Source organism: Prionailurus viverrinus, chromosome X, assembly GCF_022837055.1.
Source record: "Prionailurus viverrinus isolate Anna chromosome X, UM_Priviv_1.0, whole genome shotgun sequence".
In the NCBI taxonomy this organism is placed as follows: domain Eukaryota; kingdom Metazoa; phylum Chordata; class Mammalia; order Carnivora; family Felidae; genus Prionailurus; species Prionailurus viverrinus.
In genome coordinates, this window is record NC_062579.1 from 50521325 (window position 1) to 50536380 (window position 15056).

General features: G+C 55.3%; 1 protein-coding gene across 1 annotated transcript; it reads left to right on the top strand.

Moving 5' to 3' along the window:
- The first annotated feature begins 230 nt into the window (after nucleotides 1-230).
- EFNB1 (ephrin B1) lies at nucleotides 231-13094 on the top strand. The gene is made up of 5 exons (XM_047844644.1): nucleotides 231-1147; nucleotides 9661-9938; nucleotides 10692-10784; nucleotides 10981-11109; nucleotides 11245-13094. Exons 1-5 carry the CDS (start codon nucleotides 1020-1022, stop codon nucleotides 11655-11657), a joined length of 1041 nt encoding a protein of 346 aa, XP_047700600.1. The 5' UTR covers nucleotides 231-1019; the 3' UTR covers nucleotides 11658-13094.
- The last annotated feature ends 1962 nt before the right edge of the window (nucleotides 13095-15056 follow it).

Sequence of the window (15056 nt, forward strand, 5' to 3'; positions counted from 1 at the left end):
GAGCTCCAACTTCCCACGGGCTGCGCGCTCTGGGAACGGGACTATACCGGACCCACCCCTAACCGCAGGAGCCACACTCCGAGATTGGTGCCATCGCTAGCACGGCGTCCTTAAGAGCTCCCAGAAGCCCCGCCCCCTTCCTGTTCTGGGGGCGTGGTACGGGACGAGGACCCCCGAGACGGAGCTTACTATTGGCTAAGAGGAGTAGGGTTGGCCTTGCGTTCGCCTGAGCAGGGGAGTAGACAGCTCAGCGGCAGCCGAAGGGAGTCTATGCGCGCTGGACAGCAGTGGTAGTTGTGTGAGGCTCGCACTGGCCGCAGACCTTCGGGCGCAATCGCCGGGGAGCTAGGAGTCGGCGAAGGGGCTGCGGGGCTACCCGGCGGAGGCTTCAGAATAGAAAACTGATGGAACTGGCTCGCTCGACTGCGTCTTCCCGCTCTTCTAAGTACACTGAACGGGGGCCCCACTGAAGTAGAAGCTGTCGGGGGGCGCGAAGGCCAGAGGCCCAGTGTGGCCTGGAGGAACAGAGACCGTGCCAGGGCGACCCAGCCGGGAGCCCCCAGATTGAGCTCGTGTTGTGGGGAGACTCCCATTTCTTCCGAGGGGCGTCGATCCCGAGACGGTCGAGGCGTCGGGGCGGCCACCGAGTCTTCAGTGGGGAGACCCAGTCAGGGAGAGGGCGCGCAGTCTCGAACAGTCTCCGGGAGCCAAGCGGAATCGGGCCGGATCACCCGGGGGCGCAGAGCCCCCGTCGCCCCTCGTGCGGCGGAGAGACCAAGGGAACGAGCCATCGGAGGCCGCGGCCCATGCCCAGGTTGGGGACAGCTGCCCAGTGAGTCCTCCTGGCCCGCCGGGCGGAGAAGAGCGACACCGAAGCCGGCGGGAGGGGAGCACTTCAAGGCCGGCGACTGCGGAGGATGGGCGCCTGAGCGGTTCAGAGCGCAGCGCAGCACGGGAAGGCGAGGCCAGTTTGCTGAGGAGGCCCCAGGGGATCCCAAGTGCAGCCTGCACCCGGGAAGATGGCCCGGCCTGGGCAGCGTTGGCTCGGCAAGTGGCTTGTGGCGATGGTCGTGTTGGCACTGTGCCGGCTTGCCACGCCGTTGGCCAAGAACCTGGAGCCCGTGTCCTGGAGCTCCCTCAACCCCAAGTGAGTAACTTATTGGCTCTGATCCCTGGGGGTGGGAGGCACTCCTGCAGGGTGAGGCCACGCGCCCCCGAGTGCGTGTGGGGAGGTGTTCCGAGGAAGAGCTGTACCCCATTTTGTCTCTGTCGTTTTCGTGTGTGTTTTCCTGCGGGCGGGCGGAGCAGGGTGCGGCGGGGTGGGGTGGGGGCACTCGGCTGGGTTGTGACCCCTTGGCTTCCCCGCCTTCTCCTCCGCACGTCCCGGATCAAGTCGGGATGGTCGCGCCAGGCAGAGCTGGGAGTCCCGGCGCTCGAGGGCGCACCCGAGAGCTGGGTGGGGGAGAGAACGCATTCCCCTATGGGGCCCTTGGGAACGTGGCGGTTTTCGCCGAGAGCCGCTCGAGGGCTAGCGTGACCTGGGTGGGGGCGAGGCCAGAACTCAGGTTCCTCGTTTGTTTAGCTGTGAAAGGACCACAGCGCGGGACACCGAGCTTGGGGTGGGTGGCAGCTCCTGTATCCCCATTCGGGCTTCTCCCATTTTCATTTCTCTTTCTTCCCTGTTTGCCTCTCTAGCTTTTCGCTTTGCCGTCTCTTCTAGCCCCTCTTTTCTCCCTGCCGGGCCATGGAAGGGCGGGCGTCGCTCCCAGGCTCACAAAGGCGGCGGGTGGAGAGGGGCGGAGTGGGAGAGGTATCTGGGAGGGGGTGGTTTCGATCCAGCGCCTGTCGGGGGTCTAATGGAGCCGGTGGCAGAGCTTCGAGAGCCGGCCCAGGCAGAGAGTGGCGTCCGAGCTGGCGAGGGAGGTGGGTGGGGGTCGAAGGATTCCTGCTCAAGCGGGTCCCGTTGCCCCCCCCCCCACCCTATGTCCCTCAGATTGGGAAGCTATGCTTAGCTTTTCCCAAGGGGTTAGGGAGGTAGCTATGTAGAGAAGATCCTTTCTTTTCTTCCTCCTCCTTCCCCCTTCACAATTCCCCCTACCCCAAACAACACACACACCTTTTAGGGCGGTGGTTCAGTGGTTTCTAGGCTGTTAGTGAAGAGTCGCTGGGGCTGTGTGATGACCTCTGGACCTTTTACTCTTCTGGCATTCAGGACTGGGGTTGAAATCCAAGATTGCTCTTCCTGTTTTGTGGAGGTCCCGGCAATGTGCAGACACCCCTACTTAGTGGGAAAATGGGGGGCTTTGGCCTGCCCTCTATGCTCTCTGATGTTTGTATCCGGAATCCCTGTCCACTCTCATGGGCTCCCCGCTAACTTCCCCAGGTTCCTGCCTCCCTTGGCCTCTTAGGTTCCAGGGACAGTGCGTCTCTTAGCCCTGGAGTGGAAGAAATCAGCTTCTCTAGTTCTATTTTCCTTGGGTTAAGGTAGAGTCCTATTTACTGGTTTGTGGGATGGTTAAAACAAGGTCAGTGTGAGGGTTTGGGAAAGAGAACAAGGTGCAAGGAAAGGGATTGACAAGAATTTCTCCCCCACCTAGAAGCCAACCTGGGTGCAGAGCTCTCCTAACAGCAGGGATTCAAGATAGTCTGGGGACCCCTGAGCTAAATAGGGGAAAGGTTCTGAAGAGCCCAGTTCCATCATGTAAGGGTGGAGGCTGGAAATGCTCTCTCTTGAACCAGGATAGCTGAAATCCGCCTGGGGTAGCCCATTATAGGGGCTCATGGGAGTGACCTAATTGCTCTCTCCGGTCTCTAACCAGAGATAGCATGCAGCTCCACAGCTGGAAAGGAGCCCTCCTGCAGAGTTGGGGGGGGGGGAGCTGGGAGAAACAAGATCTCTCTGAGCTTCTCCGTTTTTGTGTTCTGAGCCTTTAGTTCTCTGGACCAGTTTATAGGTTTTTGAGTTCTGCCCACGCCACCATCCACTTCAAGCTGAGGGCAGGCATCCTTGAGGGGGTGGTAAGGTGGGGGGGTGGCTGAGGACTCAGTAGGACCTGCACAAATTCTATCCCATAATTGAACAGATCCTGAGAATGGTGGGGGACTGATCTTGGCACCCCTGCACACACACACACACTCCCAGTTCCATCTATGCCCAAGGGTCTGTGTGTGTTGGCACATGGGGGATGGGCAGGAGGACAGGAGGGAGGCACTGCCCTCAGCTCCACTCAAGCTCTGGGGGCTGCCTCTCCCACCGCGCCCAACCCTCCAGGCTGCCACAGCCTTTCAACTAAACAGTCTTTCTCTGTCTCTCCCTCTTTGCCTCCTGCCCGAGTTCTCCCTCTCAGGTCTGTGTCTGGTTTGCCCTCTCACACCCTCTGTGAGCTGTGCTCACCTCCCCTCTCCAGCTAGGTTCGCCTGCTCTCCCTCTTTCTCACACTCCCTCTCACTCTTAGTCACTCTCTGCCTCTTTTTCTCAAGTCCTTTTGTTTCTCGCACATGCCCGTGCTCTCCCTCACAGGCTCATTTTCTCTCTTCCCTCCCCTCTTCCTTCCTGCTTTTGGTCTCTTTACTCAGCCTTGTCAGGAGCTGGCACCCCCACCCCACCCCTCAAATCTCCCAGTGCCTATAAACCTTGCTTAATTGCTTCCTTCTTGGGAAAAAAATCAAAATAAAGAAGTGATGGGGCTGGGGGTATGTTTCCAGGTTCCAGGGTGCGTGCAGCCCAGTCCTGACTGGAAGAGGGGAGCTGGAAGGGCCGGCTTAAGACTTCCAGCTTCTTTCCCAAATCCGTGCTGGGGTCTTTGAATGGGTAGCATTAGCTTCTGCCTCTTCGGCCCCTCCTGTCAGATTACCCTGATGAACAGAGGTTAGGGAAGCAGGTTTAGTCCCACTAGAGGTTGGGAGAAACCAGAATGAATGCATGTGCTTGGGTGGGTTGGGGGCTGTGATGGAAGGTCCCAGAGCAGCCCCCTCCCCCAACTTCTTCCCCTGAGAGCTTGGGGCAGCCGGTAGGCCTCACACTTGAGTCCTCAGCCAAGTCCAGCTGCTGCAGTTCAGTCTCTCAGTCCCATTCTGACCCCTTCCTGCCCCCCACTCAGGTTCCCCCACCTCCAGGGAGTGGGAATGTGCCTGAGATCACATTACACCTTCCCTATAAGGGGGTGGGGGTGGGGGGTTCAGCTTGGTGTCCAGGACCCTTGACTCCATCCAACATGGGTGGGGGCAGCTGCAGACCCTAACCCAGGCTTGCCTGCCACAAGCCAAAGTGTTGGTCCCAGCCCCCTCACAGCTGTTCCAGCTCACAGTCCTGGGGAGGCCAGCTCAGGGGGCCCCTTTCCAGGGTGGCTGACCTCTCCTACTCTGTGGCTGATTGGCCACAGGTGGGGGCCTGAGAGTGATGGGAACCCAGCAGCTCCTAAAGTTTCCTGTTCCCCTTCCTCCCCACCCCCACCCCAGGCAGCCAGGCCAGGGCAAGAAGGGCCTGTGAGGCTGGGATGCAGGCTAAATTGAGGGTTCCCTGTATCCCCTCAGGTTCTTTGTTGCCTCATCAGCTCAGGTGAATGGGGACGGCCAGGCCGTGGATAGTACTCTTTTCTGGGGTTTGGACTGTGGAGGAGGTGGGCCAGCCAGGAGGCAGCTTATTGCCATGAGAACACCAGGTTTGGGGGAGGGTACACTCCATGATTATCAGGGGAGCTGTGGTGGGATGCTTACCAGCCACATTCTGGGTTCCTTGCCTTGTGTACCATAACCCACTCCTCCTGGGTGTGTTTTCATAGTGGTCATTTGTGGTGGGGGTGCTAGCAGCCAGGAACATAAGCCGTAAATGGTACTGTGCTTGGCAATGCTAACTAACAGGCAGCACCTTGCTACTTACAAAGCATCCTCATATGTAAATATTATTGGTTGTTCCCAACCGCCCTGGGAAGTAGGAATTGTCCCCATTTCCAGATGAGAAGGCATATGCCTGGAACAGGGAAATGAATTGTCTGAACTCAGTCTGCTTATAGTGGGTAGAGCTTGCTGTATGCCATTCTTTCCATGCCATCCTGCTATACCTTGGAATCTAGGAGAGATAGGAATTCAAGGTGGGGTTTGGAAAGAGGTGCCATCTCCCTGCCCCTCTTACTTCACAGATGTGCGTGCATCTGTCCTCATGACTCAGGCCCTGCCTGCATCAGATGAGCAGTGCTCTGGCTTCCTCATTTGATTTTGCTAGGTCTACCAGCAGCCTTGCTTGGGTGACCTGAACTAGAGGCAGCCAACTCACTGCCTGGCACTCTCCCTCCTGAGTGCTGAATCTCACCTTTGGTTCCTCTCTGGGCCGGGAATCTCACTTCCTCTCAGGGATCCCCTAGAAAGCAGACAGGGAAGGGCGTGTTAAGCCCCCAATGGGCCCTAGTGTTAGCCTGGTGGGGCAGAGGGGAGAGCGTAGTCCCATGTAGGTGGGGAGGGTGACCCTCTGGGACTCTCCTGGCCTCCCTACCTCCGACAGTGCTGCGTGTGTGCCAGGACCCAGCTGCTGTTCCTGCCCACCCACGCCTGGGCGGGCACTGCTGGGACATGCCAGGCCTGCTGCTCCTGCTGCCTTGGGGGCTGGGTGGAGCTGGGGGAATGAAAGAGGAGCCTTTAATTTGGGGGCTCCCCACCCTTGCTGGGATGAGAGCAGACTTGAGCTCTGGCTTGGGGTCTGTCCTCTGCTCGTCCTGCCACTCTGTGGGTGCAGGCATAGTGGTGCTGGGGTCACCAAATCAAAGCTGTGTCTAGAGTCTTAACCAGACTTGCACTAGCATGGCCAGGGACCACGCTCTCCCAATCTCTGACCACAGGTTCCTAGAGCCTGTGGGAAGGGTGAGAGAGAAGAAAATGTAGATGTGGTGGAACATGGGCACCTTTCTGGGCATGACACCCACATCTGCAAGCTAGCCCCACTGTAGACTGTATGTGTTTGGGTGGAGAGGGGCTCAGCTGGACAAAAGAAACAGGAGGACAGTTGGCCTCTGACCAGGCTACTGCCCCAGACTCTTCAGGCTTCTCGAACGGCAGGATTCTGATTAGCAGTCATGGTGGCCCTTCTCAGCTCAGTAGAAAGGCTGAGAGACAAACGGGCTAGGGTAGAAGGAAGAAGTAGGCTATAAGACAGGAGCTGGAATGGCCTCCTTCAAGTCCCTTTACTCCCTGGGGTGGCTCACTGGGGTCTTGGGGCTATCAGAAGCTAAAGAGGGAAGGCCTCAGGGGTTACCATGGCGACCTGCTTCAGGCTTCCTGCTGGGCCTTGTCAATCCCCTTATTTTCCAGAAAAGGGCTTTGTCTAGGGGTGGCCCCAGGCAAGAAAGCTTGGCTTGATAATGGGAGAGTAGTAGTTTTTGAAAAGTGGGGGATAAAGAGTTTAACTTGGGGACAATCTCTTCCTCCAACTCTCTTGCCCCTATTCCTAACCTGATATGTATGAGGAAAGATGAGCAGGGTCCTTCCTATACAGTATGGCTAGTGTTGTAAGCTGACTTCAGGTTTCACTCTCACTGGCTACATGCCCACCTTGGCAAGGTCCCCTTGCCACTTTCCTGGGCTTCTCAAAGGCCAAGAAGCAGTTTTCCTGGTGGTACAGAAGATGCTGAAAAGGCACCATTATGGGGGATCAGGGTCAGGGAAGGCAGGTCTCCTCAGGGTCTTCTCCCTTCTTCACTTTAGGAGAAGGTGAGTTTCCCCTCTGCAGCTGCCAGGCAAATTAACTAATGAATATTTATGAAGTCTTCTCTGAGGTTGAGGAGTCTGAGGGGTGTTAGGGGCAATAGTCCTCTTTTCTTCCCCTTCCCCCATCCACTATATAGACATCTGCTACCTCAATGTGTCTGGATTCAAGGGATAACCCCAAGTAGCTGGAAGCCCTGTGTTTCGCTTCTGGAGCTCCAGAGCCTGAGTGGCCACAGATGTGCTCAGAACACATAAGACTCCCTGGTGAGGAGGCCCAAGTGGTCCAAGTGGTTAGGTCCAAGTGGTTAGGAAGGTGAGCTGGCCCGTACCCCCCATTTGCATGTCCTCTGTGTACCTGCTGTCACCTCCATGTAGGGTCTTGTTGAGGTGCAGCTGTACAAGGATTCAGCCAATGTTTCAGGTCTTCTTAGACCCCCTAGGGGTCAACATCCTGGGTGAGGTTAGCCTCCTCTGGTTGCCTTTGAGAACTTCTCTTCAATAGGAATGTTCATCTGATCACTCCCTCCCTCCCATGAGGAGCCTGGACTCTGTGGGTCTTAAAGGTTCTTCTGGTGCTAAGAAGTTAGAAGTTGTCTAATCCTGCTGTCTGGATGGAACCAGTGTGAGGATTGGAAAATGAAAAATGCCTTGGGAGTCATAGGGGGTCTGGTGAAACTTCTCAGCCTTTTGTGGTTAATGGGGTGAGGATGTTTCCTCTCAAATGTTTGTATGGGCCTTCATCCCATCCCCACCTCCTTTCTGGCCCTCTGGAGTGCAGTAAAGCTAGATACTAAGGGAAAGACCTTCTCATTGTGGTTTTTGCCGACCTGTACAGCAAAATGGCATGTCCCAGCTTGTTGAATCCTCCTTTAACATCGAGGGAGGGCTGTCTTTCTTCATCTACTTGGTCTAGACTCACCTCCTGGGGTATCATTTCCCTCCCTTGAGTGAGGGCACTGTGCAACCACTAGGCACTCATACCTTGTGCTCCCCACTGTGGTATGGGCCTCCAGGAAGTGGAGCCATGCTTTTCCACTGTGAGCTTTGTTCTCTTGAAGCACTGCTTTCAACCCTTCATTGTCCTTACTAGAAAGTCTGTCTCCAGTGGGAGGAACCCCACACTGTTTGTTGTGACCCTCAAGGCCTTTCACCCTGGTTCCAGCTGAGTTTATCGGCCTCCTCTTCTGCTTCTCTCTACCAGTTGTGGGGCCAATCACTGGCCTGGGGTTTGTGTCCCAGCCACTCTTGTCCACTCTTGCTCTGTGTTAACTTCTAATTCCTTACCCAGGACCCACTTTCATTCTGCTCCTTCTGAGGAACCATCTTAGACCATCCTGTCAGATGAACTGTCTCCTTCCTCTCCCTGCCTCCAGCTCTTGCCGTTTGAACCACCCTCCTCCCACATAACCTGCAGATAGCCTTGTCTCGTCTATTGCCAAAGCATGGACCATTTTTACTTTTCTGACCTACAGCAGACAGTAAAATCCTTGAGGATGGAGCCATAACTCCTCTTCCTATTTCCCCTCACCTGCTGAAAAAACCGCAAGACTGGCCTCATAGGTACTTGCTGTTAATCTGGCCTCCTGCCTCTTGGCAAACTAGACTGTTTCTAAGCAGGAGTCAAACACGTTGAGTGCCTACTGTGTGCTAGGCACTCTGCATGCACCATTGCATCCCCTCCACAATCCCAGGAGGGTAGGGCTCTTACCTCTGCCAGTTTATAAGTGAGGAAATGGAAACTCAGGGAGATCAGGTAGCTCATCCAAGGTTGCAGAGCTCGGAAGGGGCATGTCTGTCTGATTCCAAAGTCTGTCTGCTTCTTCCTTGCTACATACTATTGCCTTGTTTCCAGCTCCAGCCTGCCCAGGCTCAGAAATGGCCAAGATAGCACCACCATTTTGCTGTGTGCTTAGGCAAGGACACTGATATGAATAGATGGCCCTGGGCAGCTGCTCTCTCCCTGCTATTCCCTGTGCCTGGCCTTCAGGATTAGAAGAGGAACCTGACTCAGAAGGCATTTGTCCATCTCCCTCAGGATCTGGAACAGAGGCAGTGTGGAGATGGGTAGATTAGAACACAGATGTGTGAAGTTCCTGGGGCCCTATCTTATATAATCTGTTGTCCCTGCTTGGGCCCCGTCTCCCCTCCCTCTGTTCTTTTAGGACTGAGACTAGTCAAGTTTGGGGACTCACATTCTTGCATTACAGGAGTTGAATCAGTCCCCTATAAGACACTGGGCTGTAGGAGTGGGAGGTGGGGAGAGCTATGTGGAATTGCTCCTGGCCAGAGACTATGCCCATCACCCTTGGTTCCAGGTGATGCCTATTCATATCTCCTCCTCATGCCCAAGATTAGCAAGGATGGCAGAGAAGGTATGGGTCCCAGATAGGTTGAGCTCCCCCAGTTGTTTTCTGGGAGCTGCAGGGGTGGTGGCTAAGGCATGTGTGGGCTTGTGTGTGGGCTTGTTTGTGTGTATGTGTGTGTGTGTGTGTGTGTGTGTATGTGTATGTGTACGCGTGCATGTGCACAACATGTTTGTGTGCACACACATGCATGTGTGGTAGGGAGATGGTAGCAGTGGCTCTGAAGGAATGTGTGTGATGGGGGCGGGAAGAGGACAGGGCTGCCACCTCCAGGCAGCCCAAGCCTCACACCATTGGCCACATCAGCCCCCTGTGGAAATGCCACATTAGGACAAAGGGCTCCCCCAGCTACACAGTGCCCCACCCTACCAAGCAGTCAAAGCCTGGCAGCCTTGCCCATGGGCCACCCCTTCCACACCCTGCTGGCAGTGTGATTCTCTCTCTGCACCCCCAGCCTAAGGATGGAGGGAGGACAGAATGCCTATTCTTGCCATCTCCACCCAGTAGGCTCAGCCTGGCCCCTCATTGTTTGTGCCCTCGATTCTGGAGATGGTCCGGGACCCCTGACCCTGAGGCTGACCATCTCTTCCCTTCTGGGCAGATTCCTGAGTGGGAAGGGCCTGGTGATCTACCCAAAGATTGGAGACAAGCTGGACATCATCTGCCCCCGAGCAGAAGCAGGGCGGCCCTATGAGTACTACAAGCTGTACCTGGTGCGGCCTGAGCAGGCAGCTGCTTGCAGCACTGTGCTTGACCCCAACGTGCTGGTCACCTGCAATAGGCCAGAGCAGGAAATCCGCTTCACCATTAAGTTCCAGGAGTTCAGCCCCAACTACATGGGCCTGGAGTTTAAGAAGCACCATGATTACTACATTACCTGTGAGTCTCTTCCCGTCATATGGTTCTCTCTTATCTAGGAGCTTTCTAAGTAGTACAGTGAGATAGCACACAGGCCACCTTGATCTGGGTTCCCTCTGAAGACTGGCATGCTCTCCTTCCAGCCTGGCCTTGGAATTCTGGCCCTAACATTCACCAAGAGGATGGCTGCCAGCTCACCTTGGCTCTAGGAGTTGGCTGGGAGAGGACTCCACTTTGTGGTGCTCTCTCTTATTTCTTTGGCCTACCTAAGATATAATCTTGGGAGTGACAGAGTTGGAAGAACCCTTTGGGATCAGCTGGCTGTCCCGACTTTCTCTTCATGGGAAACTGGCCCCAAGAAGTGAAGGAGCTTCCTGCCCTGATATCACTCATGGAGTTAGGGGCAGGATTGGGACTCTAACCCAGTTCACCTGACTGGATTCCTTCTAGTCTGTATAGAAGCCTCCCTCATGATTCCAGTTCTGACTGTTTTGCCTCTGAGTGAGATCACACAATGAGAAGATACTGAGAAAGAAGGGCTAAGCCCTGGTGATATTAAAGGAGCAGCACCCTTGGGGGAAGGCCTAGTTTCTGATGTGGCCTGAGCTGGGCCAGCTACTCTGTTCCCAGTGAGAGGGAGATAAGTAGAAAGGTTCACTGCTTGCCACTCCCCAATTCCCAGTTCTGTTCTCATGGGCTAAGATAGCACTAGGATTTCTAGGTAATGAGGGCAGACCTTCCTTTCCCCCTGACTTCTCTGGCCTCTTGCTACAGCTACATCCAATGGGAGTTTGGAGGGACTGGAAAACCGGGAGGGAGGTGTGTGCCGTACACGCACCATGAAGATCATCATGAAGGTTGGGCAAGGTGAGTGCCCAGTCATAACAGATGTCTCTGTCTGGGTATGGATGTGTTTGGGAGTAGGGGAGGGGCAATGGGGTTAGAGTATCTGAGGTCTGATATACAGGCCATTGTTGGCCCATGCTAAATGAGCCCATGCTAGATGATGGAGGCATGTATGCTAGTGGGGTCCCCCATCAACCTGTGCTCTCCACACTCCCAGACCCCAATGCTGTGACACCTGAGCAGCTGACCACCAGCCGGCCAAGCAAGGAGGCAGATAACACTATCAAGATGGCCACACAGGCCCCCAGTGGTCGGGGCTCCCTGGGTGACTCTGATGGCAAGCATGGTGAGTGTATAGGTGTCTCCCAAAGGGCAGAACCCATTGCTTAGCTACCTTTTCAGGCCCTGTCTCTGAAGCGAGGCAGAGCAGGGCCCTGGGACCCCTGGCTGACCATTTCTCCCCTCCCTTCTCCTTCCTCAGAGACTGTGAACCAGGAAGAGAAGAGTGGCCCAGGTGCGAGTGGAGGTGGCAGTGGAGACCCTGACAGCTTCTTCAACTCCAAGGTGGCATTGTTTGCGGCTGTTGGTGCTGGTTGCGTCATCTTCCTGCTCATCATTATCTTCCTGACAGTTCTGCTACTAAAGCTGCGCAAGCGGCATCGCAAGCACACCCAACAGCGGGCACCCGCCCTCTCACTCAGTACCCTGGCCAGTCCCAAGGGGGGCAGTGGCACGGCGGGCACCGAGCCCAGCGACATCATCATCCCCTTACGGACTACAGAGAACAACTACTGCCCCCACTATGAGAAGGTGAGTGGGGACTACGGGCACCCCGTCTACATCGTCCAGGAGATGCCACCCCAGAGCCCAGCGAACATCTACTACAAGGTCTGAGAGCCCAGTGCAGCCTCGGGCCCTGAGGGACAGTCAGCCAGGACTGCACCTCTCCTTTCTCCCCCATACTCCCTCCCCTTACCAGCTGTGCCCACCTTTGTATTTAGTTTTGTAGTTTCTTGGCTTTTATAATCCCCCTTTTGCCCTGCCCCCTGGGCTTCGGAGGGGGGTGCTTTTGCCCCCAGCCACCATGCTGTTGTGCCTTCCCCCTCTGGCCAGGCCTCTGGGCTCTGCAGGGGCACCCCTTCTTGGAGGGCAGGGTTGGATGCTGATGGACAGCAGGCAGGAAGATGCCCCCCTGGCCCTGCCCCCCACCCCCTTTCCCCCTTCCCAGGACTGTTTGTCCGCTATCATCACTGTTTTTAATGTTTTTGTGTTCATTTTTTAGCTGTCAACTCATTTGCATCTGTTTTTTAAAGAAAATGGAAAAACGGAAAATGCAGTCCCTCCTTAGGCTTTCTGAGCCAGGCCCAGCTCAGTTTAAGGGAACTGGGGCAAGATGTGGCCAGCCAGGAAGCATAGGATGGCATTTCTTTTAAAAACTCCTTGGTATTTTGGGGAGGGGTGGCAGGCCAGAGCTCTTCTTGCCCATGAGGGAAGATGAGAGTGCCAATGGGCAAAGTGTTTCACTCTGTCCTCCTGACCCTCCTTCTACAAAGCTGATCTTGGGAATGGGGTAGTGGCTGCCACCCTTCCACCAAAAAAAAAAAATCTCTTCCTTGTGGGATTCTTGGGCATCTCCTGCCTCCCTCACTCTCACGGTAATTAACGTCTTAATTGGCTGTTGCCTGGGGAACAGGAGAGCTGCTGCAGGCAGATGACCTCATGGGGGTGGAGGGAGGTAAGGTGCCCAGGTGGCTATTTGCCCTGCAGATCTGGGAGTTCCCCCTCCCCCTCCCCGCCCTGTTCTCTCCTCACCTTTGGCATCCTTTGGCCCGGTGGGGAAACAGAGGCCCAGGGCAGAGACCTAAGCGGGTATAAGGCCAGGTGGTCTGCTCCTTTTCTGGGCTCTAGCACAAGTGGGTGCCCCCCTCAACCCAGCTTCCACTGGCCCCTCCAATCTTGGGCTGGGGCCTGGAAAGAGGAAGAGGCTGCCCAGGGCTGGGCCAGCATGCCGTGCACTTTGACCCCGGCTCCTCGCCAGCACGGCTGCTAACAGACTGCCACTTGAGTGCGCCTTGCAGGTGCTCCCAGAGTGGCCATGGAAGGAGCTGGGCCTTACACCATCCACCTCCACACTGCCTCCTGGCCAGCTGCCCACCCTAGTGCCAGGTGGGAGAGGGAGCGGAACAGCCATCCCCTTCCAGGTGGCAGTTGGAAGGGTTTTTTGTTTTTGTTTCTGTTGCCATTTGTGTAAATACTAGTCTTTTTGGAAAAAATAATGTAAAGATGTTTTGTATAAACTCTGAATTATTTTCTTGTTGCTTTTTTCTTAGAAAAAATGAGAACTAAAAAAAAAATTAACCACATGGAGAACTGGGTGTAAAATTGTGTCATGATGTTGTGGAATGAAGTGTGAGTGAGTATGTGAGTGTGTGTGTGAGTGTGTGTGTGTTTGTCTGTGTGTGTGAGACAGAGAGAGACAGAGAGATTCCCTGTGCCCAAACCACTGAAGATCTGGGCAGGTATAAGAAGAGGGTGGCTTTCCTAGTGGAACAAGATGTTTCAATTGTCCTGTGCCTTTCCTCTTCTGCCCGCAGGATCCTCTGCCCTCTTGTTCTGCTGGAGCCTGTGACAATTTCTCCCTGTCTATCCTGTCACCTCTGTGGCATAGGCCGTGAGCATCTGCCCAGTCTGTCATTAGGCTCAGCTAGAGAGAATTGATGGGGGAGGAGGTGTTCCCATGGGGACCTGGGTGTGTCTGCAAGTACTGCCACCACCTGGCTGGAGCTACATCTGGAACCTGCTGTCAGGCCCAGCCCTGCCCTGCCTCAAGACACCTAAAGGTGGATAGAAATAACTTCCTAAGAGCTGGGCCTCACTTGTGGCCCATTGGGTACTGAGGTTTCAGGCTGCCCAGTTCACTTCGTAGCCAGAAGATTCTTCCTCTCTTGTCTCCAGAGCTGGGCCACACCAGAACCCTCACCATGGCATACTTAGGAGCTTCTGGCTAGCAGTTGAAGCCCTCGAGCTAGAGCACCCCTGAGCACTCAGTTCCCCTGAAGGCTCGTGGTCCAGGAGTGTGGCAAGGGCCCTGAAGAGGGTTTGGCCTCAGTCCCGCAACAGAGATGCATACTGGCAGGGCCTGGGGCCTTCCCACTCCAGTCTGAGGGGATTCCCTGTTGAGATGGCTAAGGCAGATGTCAGAAGTGGAGGCCATGTGAGATCCCACTAGCTAGAAATGTGTAACAAGGCACTAGAGGAAAGGAGAAAGAGGAAGGAAGGCGGGGGGTGGGGGGGGGGTTGGTTAGTGATCCAGAACAAGAAGCCTCAGAGAAGCAGCCAAGGAGCAGGCAGGGCTATGAGGGAATTGGGAAGCACATGGAGAAGCAAGGGGGAGGAGAGCCACGGGACCTGTAGGGCGAAGGGAAGGGAGGCTGGGCCCGGCTGGGGTGCTCCTGGAGCCAGCTGGGGCAGAGGCTGTTTATTTGGTTTCTCATTAACCAAAGGAAGTGCCTGGATCAGATGGGGCCTCTGCTACTTGAGTGACTGCCCAGAGTGGGGCCCTCAGCCTGGCTTGGTGGTCTTTAACCAGGACTGGTTCAGGCCAGGTTGATATCTCTGAGGTGGAGCCTGACCAGGGTTGGGTGAGCTGTCCCTTACTCCTATAACTGAGTGTCCTTGGATGGTCCTCCACCCCGCCCAAGATATCAGCTACCCTCACCCTGTCAGTGGGGGATTGAGTTCCTGGGAGCCCCTTGGGAGTAGCTGTGGGAGTATGAAGTAAAAATCTGTGGGGGAGAGCAGAGGAAAGTATGGGGCAGTCTCCAACAGCCCAGGTTTGTGACTGCCTATTCTTACTTGCCCTGGCCTGGGTGCTGTGACTGGTGCTGGTGTGAGCTCAGTATCCAAGCCATGCTGGCCACACAGTGGTGCTCAGTAGCTCCTTGTGGCACAGTGTCCTTTACCTGGCCAGTGCCTGCCACTTTTTTCAAACACTTATCTTACACACACTATGTCATTGAGTCTCTTAAACTTCCTGTGAGGGTGGACAGTGAGGAATTTTGGCCTCATATTTGAGATGAGGAAACTGAGACCCTGTGAGGGGCAGTAACTTACCCAAGAACACACATCAAGTTATCCAGAGCACTAGGATTGGAGCCCAGGCCTTTTTCTATACCACAAGCAAATAAAAGTTTCTTGATGGTGATTCTCCTTTTCCCCACACCCCTGTTCCTTGTGCTGTCCCTGGTGAGACTGAGCAAGCATGCTTCCTTAGGGATCTTGAAGAACAGGAGA